At 38.8% G+C, this 21,972-nt stretch overlaps 1 protein-coding gene across 1 annotated transcript in view; it reads left to right on the forward strand.

Annotated features, from left to right (window-relative positions):
* The window catches only part of ERCC4 (ERCC excision repair 4, endonuclease catalytic subunit), a 36,703-nt gene extending 15,674 nt beyond the window's left edge, over positions 1 to 21,029 (forward strand). Inside the window, exons 6-11 of the mRNA XM_004466621.5 lie at positions 1,173 to 1,301; positions 2,220 to 2,330; positions 5,214 to 5,811; positions 7,522 to 7,614; positions 13,946 to 14,058; positions 16,129 to 21,029. Coding sequence (XP_004466678.1) covers positions 1,173 to 1,301; positions 2,220 to 2,330; positions 5,214 to 5,811; positions 7,522 to 7,614; positions 13,946 to 14,058; positions 16,129 to 16,862 — 1,778 coding nt within the window. The 3' untranslated portion in view covers positions 16,863 to 21,029. The remainder of the gene's footprint in view (positions 1 to 1,172; positions 1,302 to 2,219; positions 2,331 to 5,213; positions 5,812 to 7,521; positions 7,615 to 13,945; positions 14,059 to 16,128) is intronic.
* The last annotated feature ends 943 nt before the right edge of the window (positions 21,030 to 21,972 follow it).

Consider the following 21,972-nt stretch of genomic DNA (forward strand, 5'->3'; position numbering starts at 1 on the left):
AAGCCTATTTTTATGTTTATTTGCTTTCTTGTGTTATACCATATTGAGTATCTTCTCGTTTCTATCTGGATGTATTTTTCATCTGTTTTCCTTGTGGTTAACATGGGGTTAAAATTTAACGTCTTAAATATAAAACAGTCGTATTTGGCTTGATACCAACTTAACTTCAACAGCGTGCACATATACTTTTCCTTTACCCCTCTGTTCCCCCACCATTTTTGTATTTGTTACCACATATATCTTTTTATGTTGCATGTCCAAAAACCTAGATTTATCATTACTTTTTATGCATTTACACTTTAGTACCTGTAGGAAGTAATAAGTGGAGTTACATACCAAATAATACAACGCAATAATAATTACCCGAATGGTTACCTTTCCCATAGGTCTTTATTTCTTTATGCTGCTGTGAACGACTGTCTAATGTCCTGTCCTTTCAGCCTGAAGAACTCCCTTTAGCATTACTGGTAGGACAGGTCTAGTGGTGATGAACTCCTTCAGCTTTTGTTTATCTGAGAATGTCTTAATCTCTCCCTCATCTTTGAAAGTGAGTCTTGCTGGATATAAAATTCTTGGCTGTCAGTTTTTTTCCTTCATCACTTTAAGTATTTCAACCCACAGCCTTCTTGCCTCTGTGGTTTCTGATGAGAAATCACACTGTCACCAACAGCTAGCCAGGGATTTGACCCCATGGCAGCCTGCCACGAGAGTAGGGGGTGGGCACCGGTAGCCGCTGCCCTGAGAAGGCAGTTTACTGGGCTTTACTGTAATTTATCAGCCTTTTCCTCCGCTCTTCCCTGGATGCTGTACAGAGTTCTTCTGATGCCTGGAGTTTCAAAATAGTTGTTTCAGACATTTTCTGCCTTTTTAGTAGTTGTTTTGGTGGAAAGACTGGGTCCTGGGCTCTCTCTTCCACCATCTTCCCCGGATGTCACGAAACTAGTTTTGATATTGCAGAGCCCCTGAAAGGGTGTTGGGGACACCCAGGAGACCATGATCCACACTTTGAAAACCACTGGTCTAGCCCAACAGGGACACAATAATGGAGAAGGTTGTGGTTGGCAGGAAACCAAGGTGGTGGCCAAGTGTATGCATACATCATGTGACCATCAGAGACTATTTAAAATTAACTAAGTTGAAGGTGCTTATTTTTTTCTCTTTTTTCATACTAGGTTGGCTGTTTCTTGACTCTAGTACCTCAATGTTTATAAATGCTCGAGCCAGGGTTTATCATGTTCCAGATGCCAAAATGAGTAAAAGAAGCAAAATGTCTGAAAAAATGGAAATTGAAGAAGGGCAAGGTATCTTGTAAACTTGTCTTTTAATGTATCTTTTAAGTTAAGCATTTGATGTGGAACCATTAACATTTGTTATGTACGTATGTAATGTGTATGTTAAAATGTAACTTAAAATTTCCTTCAACCATGTGAAAATGCACGTCTGTATGTTAGATGTAGCATATGTAATGTATGTTAAAAGTATTCAGCCTGCCAGGTTTCAGAATCCATTGACAGGGATTTCTAAATAACAAATGCCAAGTCCCAAACAAGACTATCCTTACTGCCACCCAGAAGCTATAGATTGATTGTTTTTAACTTCAAAAGAATTTTTGACACATAAACTCTTAGTGCATCTTTTTAACATTGCTTTTAACTTTTGAAGAATATAAATATCATATTAGAATGATGCGACTATAGATTTTATTCCAAAACTCAATTCATATGTATCATAAATATTTGCTGGTGTTTGAAGGCATGAGATAGGGTTCATGATTGATCCTGCCTACTTCAGAGGTCTGTTTCCAAACTTAACTCAATATATTAATGATGTATTTGATTGCTGCCTTCTCTTGTCCATGTTCAGGATTGTGAAAATCATGTGGATTTTACTGCTGTTCTGTACTGATTGTTTTATTAGTAGCAGCTTACAGAGAGCATAGCAGTTGTCAACCAACACAGAATAATTTTTTATCGGTGACCAGGCATAGAACCTTCTGTCGAGGCTTTGTGACACCTTTATTAATGTGGGTTCAAAGTAAATTTTTTTCTTTATTTAAGACCTTTTTCAAAAAAGCTGATTCCATCGAGCACTATGAAGAATGCTCAATGGAATGGTTTCATGGAATGTTGTTTGTACTCTCTATTGGCTTTAAAAGTCTTTGGAATACTTCATGGATAAATGTTATCATATAGAATGAAGTCACTTTTTATTCTATACAGAAACACAAAAGGAACTGGTCCTAGAAAGCAACCCTAAGTGGGAAGCCCTAAGCGAAGTACTGAAAGAAATTGAGGCAGAAAATAAGGAGAGCGAAGCCCTTGGAGGTCCAGGTAGGAGAAAAGGGGGTGGTGATATTTGCTTTCAAAATATCAAATGTATCTTTTTGATTCACTCTTTAAAAATAACTCACTTTTGTTTATAAAATGTAAATGATTAAATGCTAATGAATATTGAGATCCTAGTGGCAGTTTCCTCTCTGTTCAATTGAAGTGATTATCTCCTAATTGAACCATTGTGTATTTATGAAAACAGATTTTTTTTAAAACAGAAACAAGATGGATTCTCAGGTCTTCTATGTAAAGATTCAGCTGATATCGATATATATATTCACCAGGCTTTAAATCTGGAATCCCAGCAGCGGATGTAGCTCAATGGTTGAGCGCCTGCTTCCTGAGGTCCCGGGTTCAATCCCCAGTACCTCCTTAAAAATCATTCTATCAATTGATGAGTCAATCAGGAATCCCAGGAGCGGGTGTAGCTCAGTGGCTGAGCACCTGCTCCCCAAGGTCCTGGATTCAATCCCCAGTGCCTCCTTAAAAATAGATAGACAGACAGATCTTGAATCCCCAAAGAGAAAGCTAATGGGTCTTCTGTTTTATATTCTCAGCAAGTGTCTTTCCATAGAAGCCTGAACTCTTCTATGGGATGACATTGACCAGCCCTAGAAAAAAAAATCCACATTTTAAGACTATTCTCTTCAAACATAGGCATACTAGTAAATTAGCACTGTAGACTAAACCCAAACTATGAGTTTAAAAATAATAATAAAAGCAGATAGAAAATAAAAGAAATTTTAAAAAACTAAATAGAGAAAACAGCTGTTGAGACCAGGCATCTTTACAGAGAGTCGCTGCAGTCTCCTGCTTCACCCACTGCTCACCCTACTTGTCTGGCTACTCCAAACCAGCCCTCTGTCACCTCCTTATGTGCTTGGGCTGCCCCAAGGCCCTGCCGCCGCCTCTCCCCAGCCGCCTGCCATGACGACCACATCCCTGTCACAGTGTCGCCAGAATGGCAACCAGGACTGGAGGCCGCCAGCAACCTCCAGGTCAGCCTCTTGAGCCCTGTGCCCCTACTGTTGACGTCTTACTACTTTGCCTATGATGATGTGGCTTCAAAGAACTTAGCGCAATATTTCTTTCACCAATTACATGAGGAAATGGAACTTGCTGAGAAACATGGAGCTACAGAATCAACAAGGCAGCAGGATGTGCCATCAGGTGACAAGAAACCAGAACTTGATGACTGGGAGAGCAGGCAAAATGTAACAGAATGTGGTACCATCTTGGTAAAAAAAAAAAGGCAATCATTTACTGCTGGAACTGCACAAACTGGCCACTGACCAAACGACCCTTTTATGTAACTTCATTGAGAGGCATTACCTGAATGAGTAGGTGAAATCCACCAAGAAATTGGGTGTCTATGTAACCAACCTGTTACATAGATGGGATCCCTGGAACCTGGCTTGGCAGAGGGTCTCTTTAACAAGCTCACCCTGGGAAACAGTGATGAGGAGAGCTAGACCGTAGGCCAGCTTCCCCACAGCCCCAGGGATGACATCCAGGGTCATCACAGCAGGGCATGCATATTGGGTTTACCTTTATCTTTTCTAGAAGTTGTATCAGTCACCAAGTTCTTTCATTTGTACCATTCCTTCAAATAAAGTAATTCTGCCCATCCCAAAAAAATGGCTATTGAGCCTTTGAACTCCTGCAAAGCAATATAGGCAATTACACAATCCTAATATCAGTAAATATGCTGGTGTTATCATCCCAGAACTTATAGTGCTATGATTTAAGACCCAAAGTCATATGTGCTCACTGTAGAAAAAGTGGAAATTACAAAGAAAAAGGAGAAAGGAAGAAATTACCTCTAGCAGCCACTATTAACATCAGCATATTTCCTTTCAGATTCTCTTTCACATCTTTCTTATTTGTTAAAGTCATAGTTTAGATAAAATTTCTGGAGGTAGAATTAATGGGCCAACTGGTATTCAAATTTTTAAATCTGTGGCAGCCTTATCACATTGATTTACAGAAAGCTTTTATCATTTTTCATTTCTTCTACCAGTATAGAAGCATATCTCTTTCACTTTATCTAACAGTGCCTGGGTACTATATGTATTCGTGTGTGTATGCATATTATATGTGTGTGTATGTATGTATATGTATGTGCATGGGTATATGTATTTATGTGACTATACGCAATTTTATTAATTTGATAAGAGAAAAAGTATCTGGTTTTAAATTTTCATGTTTGGTGAGTCTGAATGTTTTCCTCTTTTGTGAATTGTCTTATTTCTCCTTTGCCAAGCTAGACTGTCCTCAGTTTGTATTAGCTCTTAGTATATTAAAAATAATAACATTTGTCATAGTTCTTGCATAGAGTTTTTGTCTTTTGCTTTTTTAATGTGTTTTTTTAGTCTTACAGAGTCAAATCTAGCAATCTTCTCTGAAATTCCTCCCATTGTTTTTTTTTAACAAATCAATTTTATTAATACATATTAGTAAGCTTAGAAAATATTTCCATACAGAGAGCTAGAGAATAGTCACTTCTAGTTTTTCGTGGTTTTTGGGTTTTTTTATGATTTAGTGTTTAACATATGACTCAACAATCCATTTGGAATTTATGTTGGTGAATAAGATCCTCTGGAAACTTATTAATTAAAAAAGAAGCTTTTTTGAACCTCCATTATACCATTACTGTTCTTCATAAGACTCTAGATATTTCTGACTTGAACTTTACTCAAAAGATGTAAGCAACCATGCCAGTGGGGTGAAACCATTTGATCAGCTCCTAAGTCTCTTTCCAGACTATTTGTAAATTCTGCCTCTTTACCACAAAGGGCTAACAGGTCTTCCTTTTGTGGGGAGGGGCAAGAAAGAGCAGGGGAAATGTGGTAATAGTGACATGACTATGTTTTCTAATTTTAGGTCAAGTACTTATTTGTGCCAGTGATGACCGAACGTGTTCCCAGCTGAGAGAGTATATTACTATTGGAGCAGAGGCCTTTTTATTGAGACTCTACAGGAAAACTTTCGAGAAAGATAGCAAAGCTGAAGAAGTATGGATGAAATTTAGAAAGGAGGACAATGCAAAGAGAAGGATGAAATCTAACAAAAGACTCAAAAACCCCCAAAACAGAGAAAGGGCTTCTACCAAAGAGAGGACTCTCAAAAAGAAAAGACGACGATTGACTTTAACTCAAATGATTGGAAAATCTGAAGAACTTGAAGCAGAACCGGGTATTGAGGAAGGATATCACAGAGAAATAAGTAGTAGCCAAGACAGCTGCTTAGAAGAACCTAAGCACGAAGAATTTGACTTAAATATATCGTCTGACGCAGCTTATGGAATCCTGAAAGAACCCCTCACCGTCATCCATCCACTTCTGGGTTGTAGTGACCCCTATGCTCTCACAAGGGTACTCCATGAGATGGAGCCGAGATACGTTGTACTATATGATGCAGAACTGACATTTGTTCGTCAGCTGGAAATTTACAGGGCAAGTAGGCCTGGGAAACCTCTGAGGCAAGTGATGGAGAATTTTCACGGTTTTTCAAAGGTTTCAATTTCACAGTTCTTTAGGATTCAGCAGTTCCATGTTGGTTCTCTTATCTTTAGCATTCCATTATGTGATGTTGGTTAAGTGTCATGAAGACTTTTTTCTGCTTTCTGGTGAGTCTGAGAGGTTTGCAGAGGAAGGGTGTTAAATATCATAGCAGAAAACAGCTAGGGGACTACTCATGGTCTCATTACTTGCTGCTCTGTTCTGTGCCGTATTCTTTAGGTGTTGGTTAGCAGTTTTGGGTCCTCTATCTGAACAAGTCTAGGAAATTTTTAATAGTCTCAGTTCTACCAAAAGATAATGTACAACTTGGTGAAATGTTTTCCATCTTCTAAAATGTCTTTCATATAAATTTTAAGAAGTGACTCTAAATTACTTCCACATAAAATGAAAGTATTTGGGGGAATCATTATACCAAGTTTTTTTGAGTTTCAAGAAATATCAAATGAGAAATCTACAAAACTATCAGATGAGAAAATGATGCCTCCCAGAGAATATAGTGTTCTGGCTTTCCAGTTATCTGAGGGGAAATAAACAGCAAAATTAATATCCTGAACTCAGTCTGAACCAAAAAACAGAGCCAAAAGAAATCTCTTTGGCAGTTTAACTAATGCAGCCTTCAGAGTAGAAATGAATGGAGGAGGTGGATCAGCAATAATGCAGGATAAAGAGATTAGAGGAAGCTGGTAAAATAATTATAGGCTGGTAAATTTTTCGTGCTTAGCTATTGATCAACATTCTAGATAGCTTGTGTGCTCCATAGTTCTTTGTTCCCTGAGATGTTACAGAAGTGTGTGATATTTGGAAACAAAATGTCTTGATCAGAAGGGATCCAGGAATCCCATCTCTCTATCGACAGAACACTGAGTGGGGGAACTGAGGTTTCTAGATTCATTGTCCCCTGGTCTTTTCTCTATCTTTGTCCAAACTTCAAAGAAATATAATCTAGGAAGGCGAAGGCTAAAAGAAGAAGGGCTAAAACAGCAAAATTCTTCTGATAGGAGGTGAAGAGAAGGGACAAAGGACATGCTTGAGTCATGTCTCTTAGCAACAAACCAACTAGAAAAGCAGGACCTTTTGAAGAGAAAAGAATATATCAAATTATTTTTTGAGAAGCATAATATAGGCCACATGTCTTGTATTTCTGAGTGTTTATATAAAACGTGCGATGACTCTTCTGTTAAAACACAAATAAAGAACTGAGAATTTTCTTGTGAAGATAAAGGTCATATAGATTTCATTTGTTTAATTTTCACTACCATGAACTTTTATAAGCTGGTTTTTATAACTACTATCCAACTTTTTAAATGATTGTTTGGCAGAGGTGCAAAGAAAAAATTGAAAAAAGAGAAGCCCCTAAGATTTTGTGGTTTTTTAAAAATTTGTTTATAGTTATGAGGAAAGAATTATTCTATTCCTTTAGTTATATTTCAGTGTTTATCTAAACTCTGTTCCTTTTTTTGGCAAAAGAAAAAAACAACGTGGTAATGAAACCTTTAACAGGTGGGATTTTTAGGCAGCTTAATTTTAGTGTGTGATTAAAGAAACTTTTATTCTTAGTCAAATATTTATTTTTGAGCACTCTGGATTACTGATTTTAAATGCTATGCTCTTCCTTTTGGGGATTAAAATTATGTTTTTGCAGCCTAAAAGTGTTCTCTCTTAACTTACAGGGTTTATTTTCTCATATATGGAGGCTCAACTGAGGAACAACGCTATCTTACGGCTTTGCGGAAAGAAAAGGAAGCTTTTGAAAAACTCATAAGGTAAAAAATAGAAGAGCACTGTGAAAATAGCAAATTATATCCGAGGCCTTTCTTTATATCCAGGGTTTCTCTGGGAGAAAATATCTAATAGCCCTCAGTACATATGGAGAGGAAGGGCTTGGAGAGGATCATGTCAAAATAAAAACGTGGCCTGATTTGTCCCCCAGAGAATACATTGGCACATGTTTACTTTTTTCCTTCTCCCTCTCTTTTCCACCATTTTCAGTTGCTTCTCAAGGGTTTACTAGCACATTAGAAATTCTCTTTTTTATAAAGAAATATAAAACACCAGAGCTAAACTACTTTTCTAAGTAAAAAAATCACTACTTTTCTAAGAAATACATTTTTTTAAAGATTTTTTTTCTTTCTCCCCCCTTCCCTCCCCTCCCCGGTTGTCTTCTCTTCTGTGTCCATTTGTTGTGTGTTCTTCTGTGACCGCTTCTATCCTTATCAGTGGCACCAGGGATCTGTGTTTCTTTTTGTTGCATCATCTTGTTGTGTCAGCTCTCTGTGTGTGTGGCGCCATTCCTGGGCAGGCTGCACTTTCATGCTGGGCGGCTGTCCTTACGGGGCGTACTCCTTGCACGTGGGGCTCTCCTACAGGGGGGACACCCCTGCGTGGCATGGCACTCCTTACGTGCATCAGCACTGTGCATGGGCCAGCTCCACACAGGTCAAGGAGGCCCGGGGTTTGAACCACGGACCTCCCATATGGTAGGCAGATGCTCTATCCATTTGGCTAAGTCTGCTTCCCAAAATACATTCCCTCCCCTCCCCCTGCAACGCTTATTCATAAGATTTCTCCCTTCCCTTTAAATTAGGATTTCTTTCCTTGTTAAATTTCTGTTGTCTGTGGGTGGGAGCCTGCCTTACCTTTTATTGGGGTACCCTGTACTGCCCAGTCAGTTCAGATCGCCATCAATAGAACCACTCTGGGGAATTTTTGTAAAAGGTGTGGTGTTTGTCTGAACCTGTATGTTTGTTTCTGAGAATGGGTATCTGATAACCTTCCAAATTCCAAATAGAAAATGCTTTTCAGTTTAACATCAGGTAAGTGTTCATAAGAGATAGTCACAAACTGAATGTCTACCTCTAGCCCCTGCGTTTTTGAGAAATCTGATAACCACCCATCCGAGATGTTGGCAAGAAGATTGCAGCTAGGCATGGAAGATGGCCACATGGTCTCTAGGGGGCCTTGGAAGCCAGGGCAGGGCCAGACGGGCTTCATGGAGCGGAGCCAGAGAAAGCAGCTAGACTGGAGGAGATCGTGGGCTGGCCTGGAGGGATTGGCCAGGCCACTTTTGCAGGCCTCAGACATTAGCAATGTCTCAGTGGCAAAGGGAGGGCAGAAATTATTTTAAGTGGCAGTCAGCCACCCAGGCCCGAGACAGAATTTCAAAGTGGACAGCCATCCTCCAGCACTGGTCGTGGGTGTGTGTGTAAAAATATGCCAAGTAGCCCAGGGTATGCATTCCTGGAGGTAGGGATGTTTATTGAATCAGTGACATTGGGCCCCTGTGAAGGAATGAGCCCAGGAGATGGAGACTCATCCTTCCATCAGTTCAGATCCTCTACAACTCTGCCATGCCTTGACCACAGATCTCCAGCTATGAATCATACATTGAGCTATCAGTTCTCCCATCTGCTGTGAAAATATACTTCCTAGTAATGTGCTCTGTGGAATTGTTTATATATATATATATATATATATATTACACGTGTGTATAATTATTTTTTGAAAATATGTTGCAGAAAGAGTGTTATAGCAAATCAAGTGTTAAACAGCCTCCTTCTTCTTGTCCAAAGCTCTTAGCACCTCCCTGTCTTACTCTGCATCTTCTAGACCTTCATTCCCCCATGGCTCAGATAGTAAGCAGATATTTATTGAGCAAGTATTATATGCTGAGCCCCTGTGTTAATATTAGAGTGCTGAGGTTACACCGGTGCAGAAAATGTCTCTGCCCTCTAGTGGAAAAGACTGACATTAAAAATCATTTAATATTGTAATGAATAAAAGCGTACGGAGTGCTGCTGACTGCCAGAGTCAGGGTAAAGGGTGTAATAGAAGAGTAGATCAGAGAAGACTAACCCAGCCTGGGGGTCAGGGACAGCATCACGGAGGCAGTGACAGTTAAGCTGATACATAGATGAGAGCTGCTAGGCCCCTGCGGTAGAAAAGGGGACTGTGTTAAGAAACAGCAGGTGTGAACAAATGCTCGGGGCCCAAGAGCCCTGTTAAGAGTTTAGGGCTTTATTCTAAGGGCAATAAAACAGCACTGAAGGGCTCTAAGTAGGAAGGTAACATCAGTGTATTTTTAAAGGCGCTCTCTGGCACTAAGCTGAGGCATGGATGGAGCAGTGAAGCTGATGCTGGTGAGCAGGCTATTTGCAGTCATCTGATAAGAGATGACAATAGCCAAGAGTAGGTTGATGGAGAGAAGTGGGCAGATGGAAGAGATATTTGGGAGATGGAATCAAAGAATTGGTAATACTGGCTGTGAGCCAGTACCTCCTAACCATCCTTCACTCTTTTTAAAACATCCTTTGCCTAAGGCTTCTCTAATTAGAGTAATTGTTACCAACTTACACATGTGCATAGAGCTAAAATATTCAGGGTCGATTATGGTTGTTACACCCAAATTAGCCCGTAGAAAGTGGGGAGGCAGTCCCCCAGTGCGGGAGTTGTAATGCTCCAGGCTTTCTCCAGGCAACATCCCCTCCTTTAGTATATCAGGGACCTGAAATAGAAAAGGGTGCTTTTCGTCTATTGTAGCAAGGGATTGGGGAGCCTGTGCCACCCGTGGTTTACACAAGCGAGTCTGCATATCAGAGGGCTCGGTGGCAAGGAGTGGATAAGCTGGCATAGACTAGAGGAGCCCTCACTCTGCATAGCCCTGGATGTGGAAGATGGCATGTCTCCTATGTTTCAATCAATATAATAATTGTTACACCAAATTTTAATGTAATTTTATCTAGTCTGGCCTAATTTTTTCTAAACCTCTCATTGGTGATTATCTACTTATTATAGGTTAAATCTTCCCATTTTATACAACAATCAGATGGTTATACCCTTTAGATTCTTAAGATATTTACTTTCCCAGAAAACTTGGGGAATTATTAGGGTGTTTGCTCTGAAAAGTGAATATATTTGAGGTGTGAGGCTGTAAGAGCATTTGCATGGAGCACGTGCTTACGGAAAAATCTGTGAGGATAAGATAATGTGCTTTTTGCCAGGACCTCCATGGGCGATGTTGTAAGAAAAACTGCAGTGCTACTATTTAAAATAACCAGAAAGGAATGAATGAATCAGATGAGTTGGCAGCAAAAAGATTATTGGTCTGTACTAAAGATCAGTAGATTACAGGTGACTAATAAAGAAGAAAAAGCTTACACTTACAGTCATTGCTAATTAACTGCTACTTGAGTAGAAAAGTTAGTAATAGCTTTTTCGATATACATAGTTTTGAGGAGGTCACTGCTTTTCAAAGGAAGTAGATTACTTGAAAAGTTAGTTAGAAAGTGTGAACACAAAATGAGTTAGTGTGAGGGCTTGAATAAACACCTTTTTGAGGAGACTGCCAGTTCGACGCCTCCTCCTTTTACTGTTCACATTAATTCAGATTTCATGGATGATATTAAAAATAAGAAACCTCCATACGTGCATAGAGTAGAAATAGGAATCTCTGAATTTTTAAATTATTAATTTATGCCTGGTACTCAGAGTAACTTGAATAATTATGCTAAATGTTGAAAGCAAGGGTCTGAATATTTATAATTTGGTAAATTTCTGTTAAATTACTTTGAGTTACTGGATAGGAAGACTCAATATTTTCTTCACCACCCAGGTTTCATTTCTGGAGGATATTTTTTCTCAATCTGCAATTATAACATTTAATGATAAACTCTATTATATATAATAGTATTAATCACAACAGTTGTAATGTCATTTGAAAGCAAATCTTCAGTTTTTACCATAATCCTGGGTAATTAGGGGATGAATTTACTACATTATAAGAGGACAGTAATAACAACAGCTAACATTTCTATAGTACTTATCATATGCCAGGCATTTTTCTGAGTGCCTTACATACATTACAGAATCTTCATAACACTCTTTTGAAGTAGATACTGTTACTATCATTATACCCATTTTACAAAGAAATTGAGGCATAGAGCCATTAAACAACTGGCTAAGGTCACTCAGCCAGTAAGTGGTTTCCAAATGACAGGGTGGATCCCAGACGTGAGCCCTCACTACAGCCACACCCAGGTGGCAGATCCATCAGGAGATCAGGATGCCTAAATGCACTTGCGCTCAGCCAGCAGAGTAAGTAAAAATAAAGAAGCAATGACCTAAGCAATTCCACATGTTAAAGAAAACTTTCAGAGCAGTCATTTGTTTGCCTGCCTTGCCCTTTGTCCTCGCAGAGTGGGGCAGATGCCTAGGGCAGTCATGCCCCGGGGAAGATCTTCCAGCAGGTACCGTTTGACAGTGCTAGTGAAAATAATGAGGGGCTATCACCTGGCCCCTTGTGATCTTTGTATAAAATGTGCTGATAACAACTTTGCATTTGCATATTGTTTCAGATAGAAAGGAATTTAGCATTGTAATTTCTGGTGTTCAGTGGTATCTATCTCTGAGCTGCTCTAAAACATCATTTATCAGAGTAGTTGGAGAACTGGTCCATCTGGTTTCATTTCCTCTCATTGGAAAATCATTGTCTCTCTAGCCCTTGTTGAAAGTAGTTAATATTGAAGAATCTTCTACATTATCTCACTGTAACCTGGGTCCATTGCAGTCGGTAGCTTTGTCTCTGCTCAGCAGCAGGCCCCACAAAGGAGGAGACCCAGCCTGGCACAGTTTTTCTGCCATTCACAGCACAAATCAGACACAGTAGCTGCTAGTGCATTAACTGATTGTATTTTTCTTTCCTGGCTTTAACTTTAGTTATGACTGTCCAGTCCTGTTGCTCTACAAGGTATGAGATACTGAGCAACCTTGAAGCTAGGAATTAGAGTGTGATCATATTTATATCCAAAGTCTGTAGCACAGCATGTGGGAACACTTGGCAAAGGTTTTTAAATAAATGTGTGAGTGAGTGAATGAATGTTGCCACTGAGGCATAACTTGAGATGCTGATTCTTCATTCAAATCTCTTTTAGAAATTTGGTTTCTTATATTAACTTTACTTTTCCCTTTAAATTTGAGGGTGTTTAATGTGGCCTCCCATCTGGGATTTTTTAAGTCAAAGTTCTACCATGTATGTGTTTTCATTTCTTTATCACTAATTTTTTTTTTATTAGAGAAGTTCTAGGTTTACAGAAAAATCACGCATAAAATACAGAGTTCTCATATACCACCCTAATATTAACACCTTGCATTATTGTAGTACATTGGTTACAAATAATAAAAGAACATTTTTCTAATTGTACTATTAACTAGAGTCCATGGGCATTTACAGTAGGGTTCACTGTGTTGTCCAGTCTATGACATTTTGTTTTTTTATGTTTATTCTAGTAGCATATATGCAACCTAAACTTTGCCCCTTGTACTGCATTCAAATGTGTAATTCACTGTTGTTAACCACATTCACAATGTTGTGCTACCATCTCTACAATCCATTACCAAAACTTTTCCATCAATCCAAATAGAAACTATACAATTTAAGCATTAACTCCCCATTCCCTTTCCTTACCCCAACCCCTGGTAACCTATATTCTAGATTCTGACTCTGAATTTGATTATTCTAATTATTTCTTTTCGGTGAGGTCACACAATATTTGTCCTTTTGTGTCTGGCTTACTTCACTCAACATGCCTTTGAGGTTCATCCGTATTTGTCACATGTATCAGAACTTCATTCCTTTTTATGGCTGAATGATTTTCCATTGCCTGTATATACCACATTTTATTTATCCACTCATTGGCTAATGGGCACAACCATCCCTACTTGTGATTATCCTGGAAGTATTGTATGGAAGTGATTTAAATTATTTTTAATGCTCAGTCACACTTTAGTTTTACAAAATAGTCTCAATAACCTTTGGCATTTTTGACGTGTTTATTTCATCTCTCAAAGTGTATAAAGGACATACAGAGTAGAAAATAAACAACTTTTTTTTCCTCCAGAGGATCAGGCAGTAGCACTCAATGAAGAAATAGCTTTTACTTCCTTACCCATCACTTGTCTGTGCAGATTTTCTTATCATGTATTCTTCTCTTATTTCTACAGGCATGTAGATCATTTTAACAATAGAATTTGCAAAAGGTTAAAATCTGAAAATTTGAAATTCCATTTTAAAAAAATGTTTAAAATATTTTGCCTCCCCAGGGAAAAGGCAGGCATGGTTATCCCTGAAGAAAGAGAAGGCAGAGATGAAACAAACCTAGACTTGGTGAGAGGCACCAGGTCAACAAATGCTCCCACCGACACACGTAAAGCAGGTAAGTCCTGCCCTCTGACCAGCACTCCCACTGCTGAGCAGGAGAAGGTGAGGTTTCAGACGTATTCTGCAGAGGCTTGGTTTTCCTCAACCAAATCTTAAAACCTGACATCAGACCAGGGACAGGGTATCTGCTCCTGTATCCCAGGCTCAACTCTGCCATTTACTAGCCATGTGTCCTCCCTGGAGTTGAGGCTCCTCATCTATAAAACAATTGGGGCCGTGTTATGGGCACCCCAGCTTAGAAGTGACTTACATTGCAGAGGGGCTTTTAAATTTCATTGGTTGAGACTCAGAATGTGCTTTCAAAGAAACTGTTATAAATGGTGATGAAGTTCTTATCCTAATCCAGAGGAGCCTTTTTTAAAAAATATTTAATACAAAATCCCCAATTTTTTTTTTGAGATTTATTTTTTTTATTTATTTCTCTTCCCTTCCCCCCTCCCCCCGCCCCATTTGTCTGCGCTCTGTGTCCATTCACTGTGTGTTCTTCTGTATCCACTTGTGTCAGCGGCACCTGGAGTCTGTGTCTCGTTTTTGTTGCGTCATCTTGATGCGTCGGCTCTCCATGTGTGCGGTGCCACTCAGGCTATGCTTTTTTCGTGCTGGGCAGCTCTCCTTACTGGGCACACTCCCTGCTCATGGGGCTCCCCTATGTGGGGGACACCCCTGTGTGGCACAGCACTCTTTGCACACATCAGCACTGCACATGGGCCCGCTCGTCACAGGGGTCAGGAGGCCCTAGGTTTGAACCTTGGACCTCCCATGTCTTAGGCCCTATCCGTTGAGCCAAATCTGCTTCCCCCAGAGGGGCATTTTTAATCTAGAGAGTAGATAAAATGTCTCCCTCCCTTCCTCTGCCTCTCCCCTTGGATGTATTAATAGATAGAATTTTGGGGGGTGCATTCCCACTCCTCTGTCTGTGTGTTTGGTACTTCTTGGTACCTCTTTGGATCCCAGGCATCTGATAGACTCCTTGATGCTCAGGGGCCTGACTGTGGCATACCACCAAGACCTGCTAGGTGCAACGCACCCTATCCAGAAGTTACCATCTCCACTCCCCTCTTCCCATTTCCCCATGACATCTGCTGGTATCAGCCGAAGTGGTATGAGAAAAGCAATTTGATTGAATTGACTTAACCTTTGGTGGGGTTGAACAGCTACAACAGTGGTTTTCATAATTTAGTATACTTCAGAATCACCTCGTATCCTTGTGAAAACTTTAGACTCACCATAGAAATGCCAATTCAGTGGATCCGAAAGGGGGTCAGCGTCTCAGGGGATTTCTGGTGGACATGGTCCTTGGACTGTATTTTGGGAAACAGTGTCTTGGAACATCTATGTCTTTTTTAAAGGAAGTTTGTGTTAACTCAGGTTGGTGATATTTCATGTAGAACTACAGAACGTAAAACAATATGAAAGAAGAGAGATTTGAACATGTAGGCGCCATACAGAAAGCTAGTCATAGGAGTCAGTCCTTTTGAGTTCAGTCCTCTAAGCCATTGAAACTCAAAAGTCCTTAAACTAGCAGCATTGTTAGAAATGCAGAATCATCACAGACCAGCTGAATCAGAATCTGCTTTTTTATCATGATTCCCAGGTGGGTCAAATCTGAAAACAAGATGTTCTCATTTTTCCCACCTTCCCTTTTCCCATCTCTGGATTCATTAATGCGAGTACCAAAAGCTCCAGATTGTTTCACAACAGCTTCTAAGGCAGTTTATTCAGCAAGCATTTCTAAGCATCAACAATGTACCAGGCTCTGAGACTACAATGATCATAAAATACAGTCAGTGCAAAAAGAAGGGGAATGACAGAGAAGATGACAGCAAATGCTTGTATCAATGGATCGGTGTGTGGAACTTCCAAAAGATTCTGACTTTCCTAAATAGAGCTAAAAAGAGTTGGTTTCAGGGAAATTGCCTCTGTTTTTCTCTGTAAATAAGTCGTTCTGAAAATATAGAAAAATGTGAAATAATATGATATGAACCTTATGTAACCATCCAGCAGAGACAGACTTTAAACTTGGATATATTCCATCGCTTAAACTGTTACTACATCTTCTCCGTAGGTGGCCAAGAACAAAATGGTATCCAGCAAAGTATAGTCGTGGATATGCGTGAATTTCGAAGCGAACTCCCATCTCTGATCCACCGTCGGGGCATTGACATTGAACCAGTGACCCTGGAGGTTGGAGATTACATCCTGACCCCAGAAATGTGCGTGGAGCGCAAAAGCATCAGTGATTTGATTGGCTCCTTGAATAACGGCCGCCTCTATAGCCAGTGCATCGCCATGTCCCGCTATTACAAGCGCCCGGTGCTTCTGATCGAGTTTGACCCCAGTAAGCCTTTCTCCCTCACTTCCCGAGGTGCCTTACATCAGGAGATCTCCAGCAACGACATTAGTTCCAAGCTCACCCTTCTTACTCTTCACTTCCCCAGACTCCGGGTGCTCTGGTGCCCCTCCCCTCACGCAACTGCAGAGCTGTTTGAGGAGCTGAAACAAAATAAGCCTCAGCCTGATGCAGCAATGGCCACGGCTATTACAGCAGATTCCGAAACCCTCCCCGAAGCAGAAAAGTATAACCCTGGTCCCCAAGACTTCCTGTTAAAAATGCCAGGGGTAAATGCGAAAAACCGGCGCTCCTTGATGAACCACGTGAAGAACATTGCAGAATTAGCAACCCTCTCCCAAGACAAGCTCACAAGTATTCTGGGGAATGCTGCAAATGCTAAGCAGCTCTATGACTTCATTCACACCCCTTATGCAGAAGTCGTAGCTAAAGGGAAAATGAAAAAATGAACAAGGGCAGCTGCTTTCTGAGCCCAGGACTGTGCTTTCTGACCACCGCTGGCAGCCGCAAGAGGCCATTCTTCATTCTCCACTCAGTACTTCCTTCTCTCCCCGTGCTTTTACTAGTCGCAAAGTCGGTTTTCCAGGGGGTGGAACTGGAGCCAAGGTTCCTCGCTGAGCTTGGCATGTAGGCAACATTTCCTTTTTCCCACGTCTGCTCTCAGCCCTCCCGGCAATGTCCAAGCCAGGGTTAGTGCATTCAGTTTTGAAAGGAGGTGCATCTGCATTGGGTAAAGTTTCTACTGGTGTTTCTAGAGGGCCATTTTTGAAACAAGCAGAAATCTGTGCTTCTTAAACTGCTAAAACACACAATCGTGTTTTTTTCCCTCTGTCTGCAGAAGGGCCCTCTGGAACACAGAGAAGGAAACGTCTCTTTGCCATTCCTGACCATTTCTCTGCGCTGCATTTTCCTCATCTCTACCTTTCTTCTACCTGTCTGCCTCTAAGAAAAATTCCTGGGGACTTCCCACTACTAATTTAAGACACTTTACTCCAAAACTGGCTGATTAATTTTCTAATCATTTGAATATGTATAGCATATACTATAACTTGATTATTCAGAACCAGTACTTTTAAAACATGAAATGAATTACAAAATTTGATGGTATGGGTGAAGGAGCCCCTAGAAATCTGCTTTTGCAGATAATCTGATCTCCTAAAAATCCCAGAGATCTCTAAGCCCAAATGGCTAATTAGGGAGTCTCCTAAGACTTCCTCTTTTCCCAGCCTCTCTTCACAGATCCCAAGACCACTGGCATCACAGCATAAGCTCATCCTCTCTTAGATTCTCCGCTTCTTGTTCCTGTGCCAGAGTGTTTCCTTCCATCTCTATGAGGACTCACATACAGGCAAATGAGTGGCCACAAAGCTGTTAAGATCTGACTTTTCTTACTTGAGTTAGGATAAAAGGATTATCAGAAAATGGAAGATCAACTCATGGAATATAGTAAAAGCTTCCATAAAGTAAACAATTTCATTCTAAACCTCCCTCGGATTGAATTAGTTTAGATTTTTACTGAAAGGTATATATAGGACATTCATAGCATCTTTGTGCATTTTTCTAAACTTTTATATTTAAGCATTATTAGTTTAGGTAAATTTTCTACCTCAAGAGCTTATATACACATCAATTCTGCTAGCCATATCACCAAGTTTAACTTTTCCTTAATGTCAGCACATTTTTGTTTGTCACACTTTTGTGAACTTAGTATACTGTGGACCACTTAACATATGCTTGCCTTCAACTTTAACAAAAGTACTTAAGCCATCATTTCCAAACTCTTGCTCTCATATTGTCATCTTGATTTATTGGTATTTAACAGTATATTTGGATTGTCAACTCTATGCAAGAATATCACAGGAACGAATTTGGAAATCTGCAGGGGAATTTTGAGAGAAAGGCAGAGAACAAGAAACAAAATTAGTTTAAGGTACAATAAAGATTTGGACCACTAATTTTGTCCCAGGGCTAAAATTTATCCTCGGGTAGAAAACAAAAATGTTGAGTACAGATGATAACAAACATTCACTTTTATATTCAGCCTCTTTATTGAAGAGTTCAACCATAGTTAAAAGTATATTAAAAGAGACATACCACTTCAAACGGTAATAGCTGTTATAATTTTTCTTCACCCTATATTAGTGCTTCTGCTTGCAGTATGAAATTTCTAATTTTTCTTCTTGTGTAATTCTACCTGCCTTTTATTGGTGTTTCATCGAATTCTTAATGTAACACAATCTTTGATAGCAATTTCATTCCAAAGTTAACTTTTCAGAAAGAAAAACTCTTAAAGCTTCCATTTTCAATGGTGCTTGTTATCTAACAACATAGATAACAGTCTTCATTGCATTGAGTGCCAAAATCCCTGGACTCTGGAATTCTGGTTCTCACTATTTATTGTACCTAATGGCCACTCGAGGACAGGTGCACTAAGCTCATGGCTATTTGAATTATGAAAGATACTTCCTAATGAACTCAAAAATGGTCATTACCAATCACATACTCTCACTGTCACTTCCTCTCCCAATTAAATAAATGTATTTTATGGTATTTCCAGTTTTGGAAAGCTTTTACTACATTCATCAAGTACTTTTACCAATTTTTCTTTTTTACAAATTTTTACCATCTAAGAATATTTGGTAAAGGAATGAGAGTTGCACACAGTGGCAGAATTAATGTGTTACTTTCTTTTCTAGCATCATTTTGTTAACTTTGCCTTTTTCTTCCATAATAATATATTAATTTATTTCTGAACTCATGTTTTACTTTTTTAAAACCTTTTGTTAAAAGTAGGTCACCATTCTATTTCATAAGATTTTTGCATAACAAATTTGAACATGGGAAACATTGCGGGAAATCATTTTCAGTTTTCTTTGCTTAAATCAGTACTTCTCTTTATTTCCTTAAATACTTATGAGAAGAAATCACTTTTTAACAAATAAATTTTAACTCATTAATAAAGCATAAATACATCCAAAGTGTATAATCAGTGGTATTCAGTATGACATAGTGGTTCATTTATCACTTAAATCATTTTTAAAGCATTTTCATTATTCCAGTAATAATACTAAAACAAAAACCAACCAAACAAAACACATCACCTCTCAATCTCTATGCTTCCCCTTCCATACATAGCTGCCATTCTGTTTCCTTCTATCAAGTATACTTCTAACAGTCATATACATTCGTATTTTACATGAGGTCTCACTGTCTTATACAGGGTCATGTTACATTTGTTAGCTTTCCTTTTAGTAATCTACATGTCCTTGAACTTTCCCTTTCAACCATTGTCATACCCATGTAGAGATCATTTTTAATAGCGGCATATAAGTAATGTCCTTTTTGCAATAGGTTAATGTCTCTTCAATCTGAGGCTACCATCTACACATGTTTGCGTCCAGAATGCAGTATCCCAGCTCAGGAGGGACTGAAAATAATGGTGTAATCAGTCAACTGGGACATGGAGAGCTAAGTCTAGATTTGGTCCCTTTGAGATAACAGAGTAGAGAATTAGTAAATGGCCTTCAGCATGAAAAGCTACACTAAAGAAGATTTGAAGTGGGTGGGGAGAGAGGCCTCATTGGTGTTTGCTTTTGTTTTTCAAGCATAATTTGATTTTCCTTTGGCTCAGAAAATTTCTTTAGGGAAATTATCTTCTCTTTGGTGTTCAGCTTAACCTAGAAATGTCTTCTTAAAAGTTGGCATTTGGAGAAAATTCTTTTCTCAGTCTTGAGTACATTAAAATGTATCCAGGCTTTTTAACATGGTTGTCATTTTTCTTTACTATTTTGCTTTTTGGTTTGGTTTGTAGCTATTTCCTATCCTATTCTGAACATCAGCATTAAATTTACCATCCGATAATTGGATTTTTGGTGGCCTATACCACTATGCTTTTGCTTTTTAATTTAAGGGTGTTTACACCAAAATTTGGGTGGGAAGGAGACATTGATATAATTGATTTATATCAATTTGTTAACAGGCTTTGTGTTTGTGTGTATTTTTTAATAAAATATATTTATTCAATATTTTCCTCAGCATTTTGTGGGGAAAGGAAAAATAACAATGTACGGTGTTAGGGCATTTATCACCCCAGTGTCTTGGTAAATATAATTTAAAATTCAAGAGAATTTTTAATTTTTTTCATTTTTAGTTATGCAGAATAAATTGATTAAAGTTGAAATGCTCTTTGAACCACTGCTTTAGCTGCTGGTCTTGCTTGGCAGTGCACTCGAAGGCTTCAGCATATTTTTCACTTTGTCATTTTCCTTACCACTCTTCATTTTGTAGCATTTACTCTAAGGGAAAAAACCATTTACCTCCCTAGAACACTCAATTGTTGGTACATAATGCATATGTGGTAAGTACATGCCTGGGACCTCCTAACTTAACAAAGGTTCATTTCCTGCCATCCCTGCCTCATACATTTTTCTTCTTTAATGTCAGAGTTGGAAGAAGTAAATTATCCTTTTGGCACGTTATTAGTTTACTAATTGGCTCCATTTCAGTTTTGCTTCTGCTTTGAAATATAGAACTGTATCCCTTTTTAACAGAGTTTAAGTTGGGTTATTTCTCAAAATGTTTTAATGTCTGAATAAAGATCTGAGTGGAATAATGAACCCATTTTTAATAGTGATATAGTTCACATTTATAAAGCACTTACACATTACCTCGTCTAATCCATGTAATAACGCCGTAGGTGGGTAGAGGTCTCTAAACAGAAGTTAAGTGATTTGGCCCAAGTCACCCAGTAATAAATAGGGAACCATAAACTTGAACCCAAGCCCATGATGAAACATTGCAGTGGACTGTGGTTTGTGTCCACCTTCATGTATCTAATTACAGATTTCCAACAAACCGATTGTTGACCACAAGCATGTCAGAGAACAAGCTTATTCGTTTTGTTTTCATACCTGTCTGATAGTAATGTCAAGAGCAAGTATGGAAAACCTGAACTAGATGAAAGAGAATATCAAGCCCGGATGCACACTGGGTATTGTCCAGTCCCCAGCGACTTGGGGACTATCTGATTTTCTGGAGCCATGTACCTTTTCCAGCTGACTAGGATGGCTATAGAACAACTCCGTAGAAACAGAGGCTATAGAGGTTAACTTGAAGAAAAATTATAGCTGTGCAAACGATTCTTGTCCAGTAGCATTGCAAAACATTGTCTAGTGCAGCATTAACTAGTTTTGCATCCATTAGCAAATTTATTTCTACATTCCTTGGACTGACCAACTATAATTCTCTGGGTCCTAGAATTTTCTTTTGAATTAGTCTTAACATCTTACTGGTTTCCTTATTAATTGAGTTAAATAAAATCTTTGCCTTCTGTTTATATATATATATATATATATATATATATATATATATATACTTGTATGAAAGTCATGCTTTTAACTTTTTAAAATTATACTTTACAGTAGCATTGCCAACATGCATTCCCACATAATAATACTATATTTCTAGCCTCATATATCTGAAAGCTAAACTTTGTAAAATAGAAGATGGATTGTGTACAAATACATATATATTTTAGAGCTATAAATTGAAACTAAGATA

The sequence above is a fragment of the Dasypus novemcinctus genome, chromosome 23, assembly GCF_030445035.2.
Source record: "Dasypus novemcinctus isolate mDasNov1 chromosome 23, mDasNov1.1.hap2, whole genome shotgun sequence".
Classification (NCBI taxonomy): Eukaryota; Metazoa; Chordata; class Mammalia; order Cingulata; family Dasypodidae; genus Dasypus; species Dasypus novemcinctus.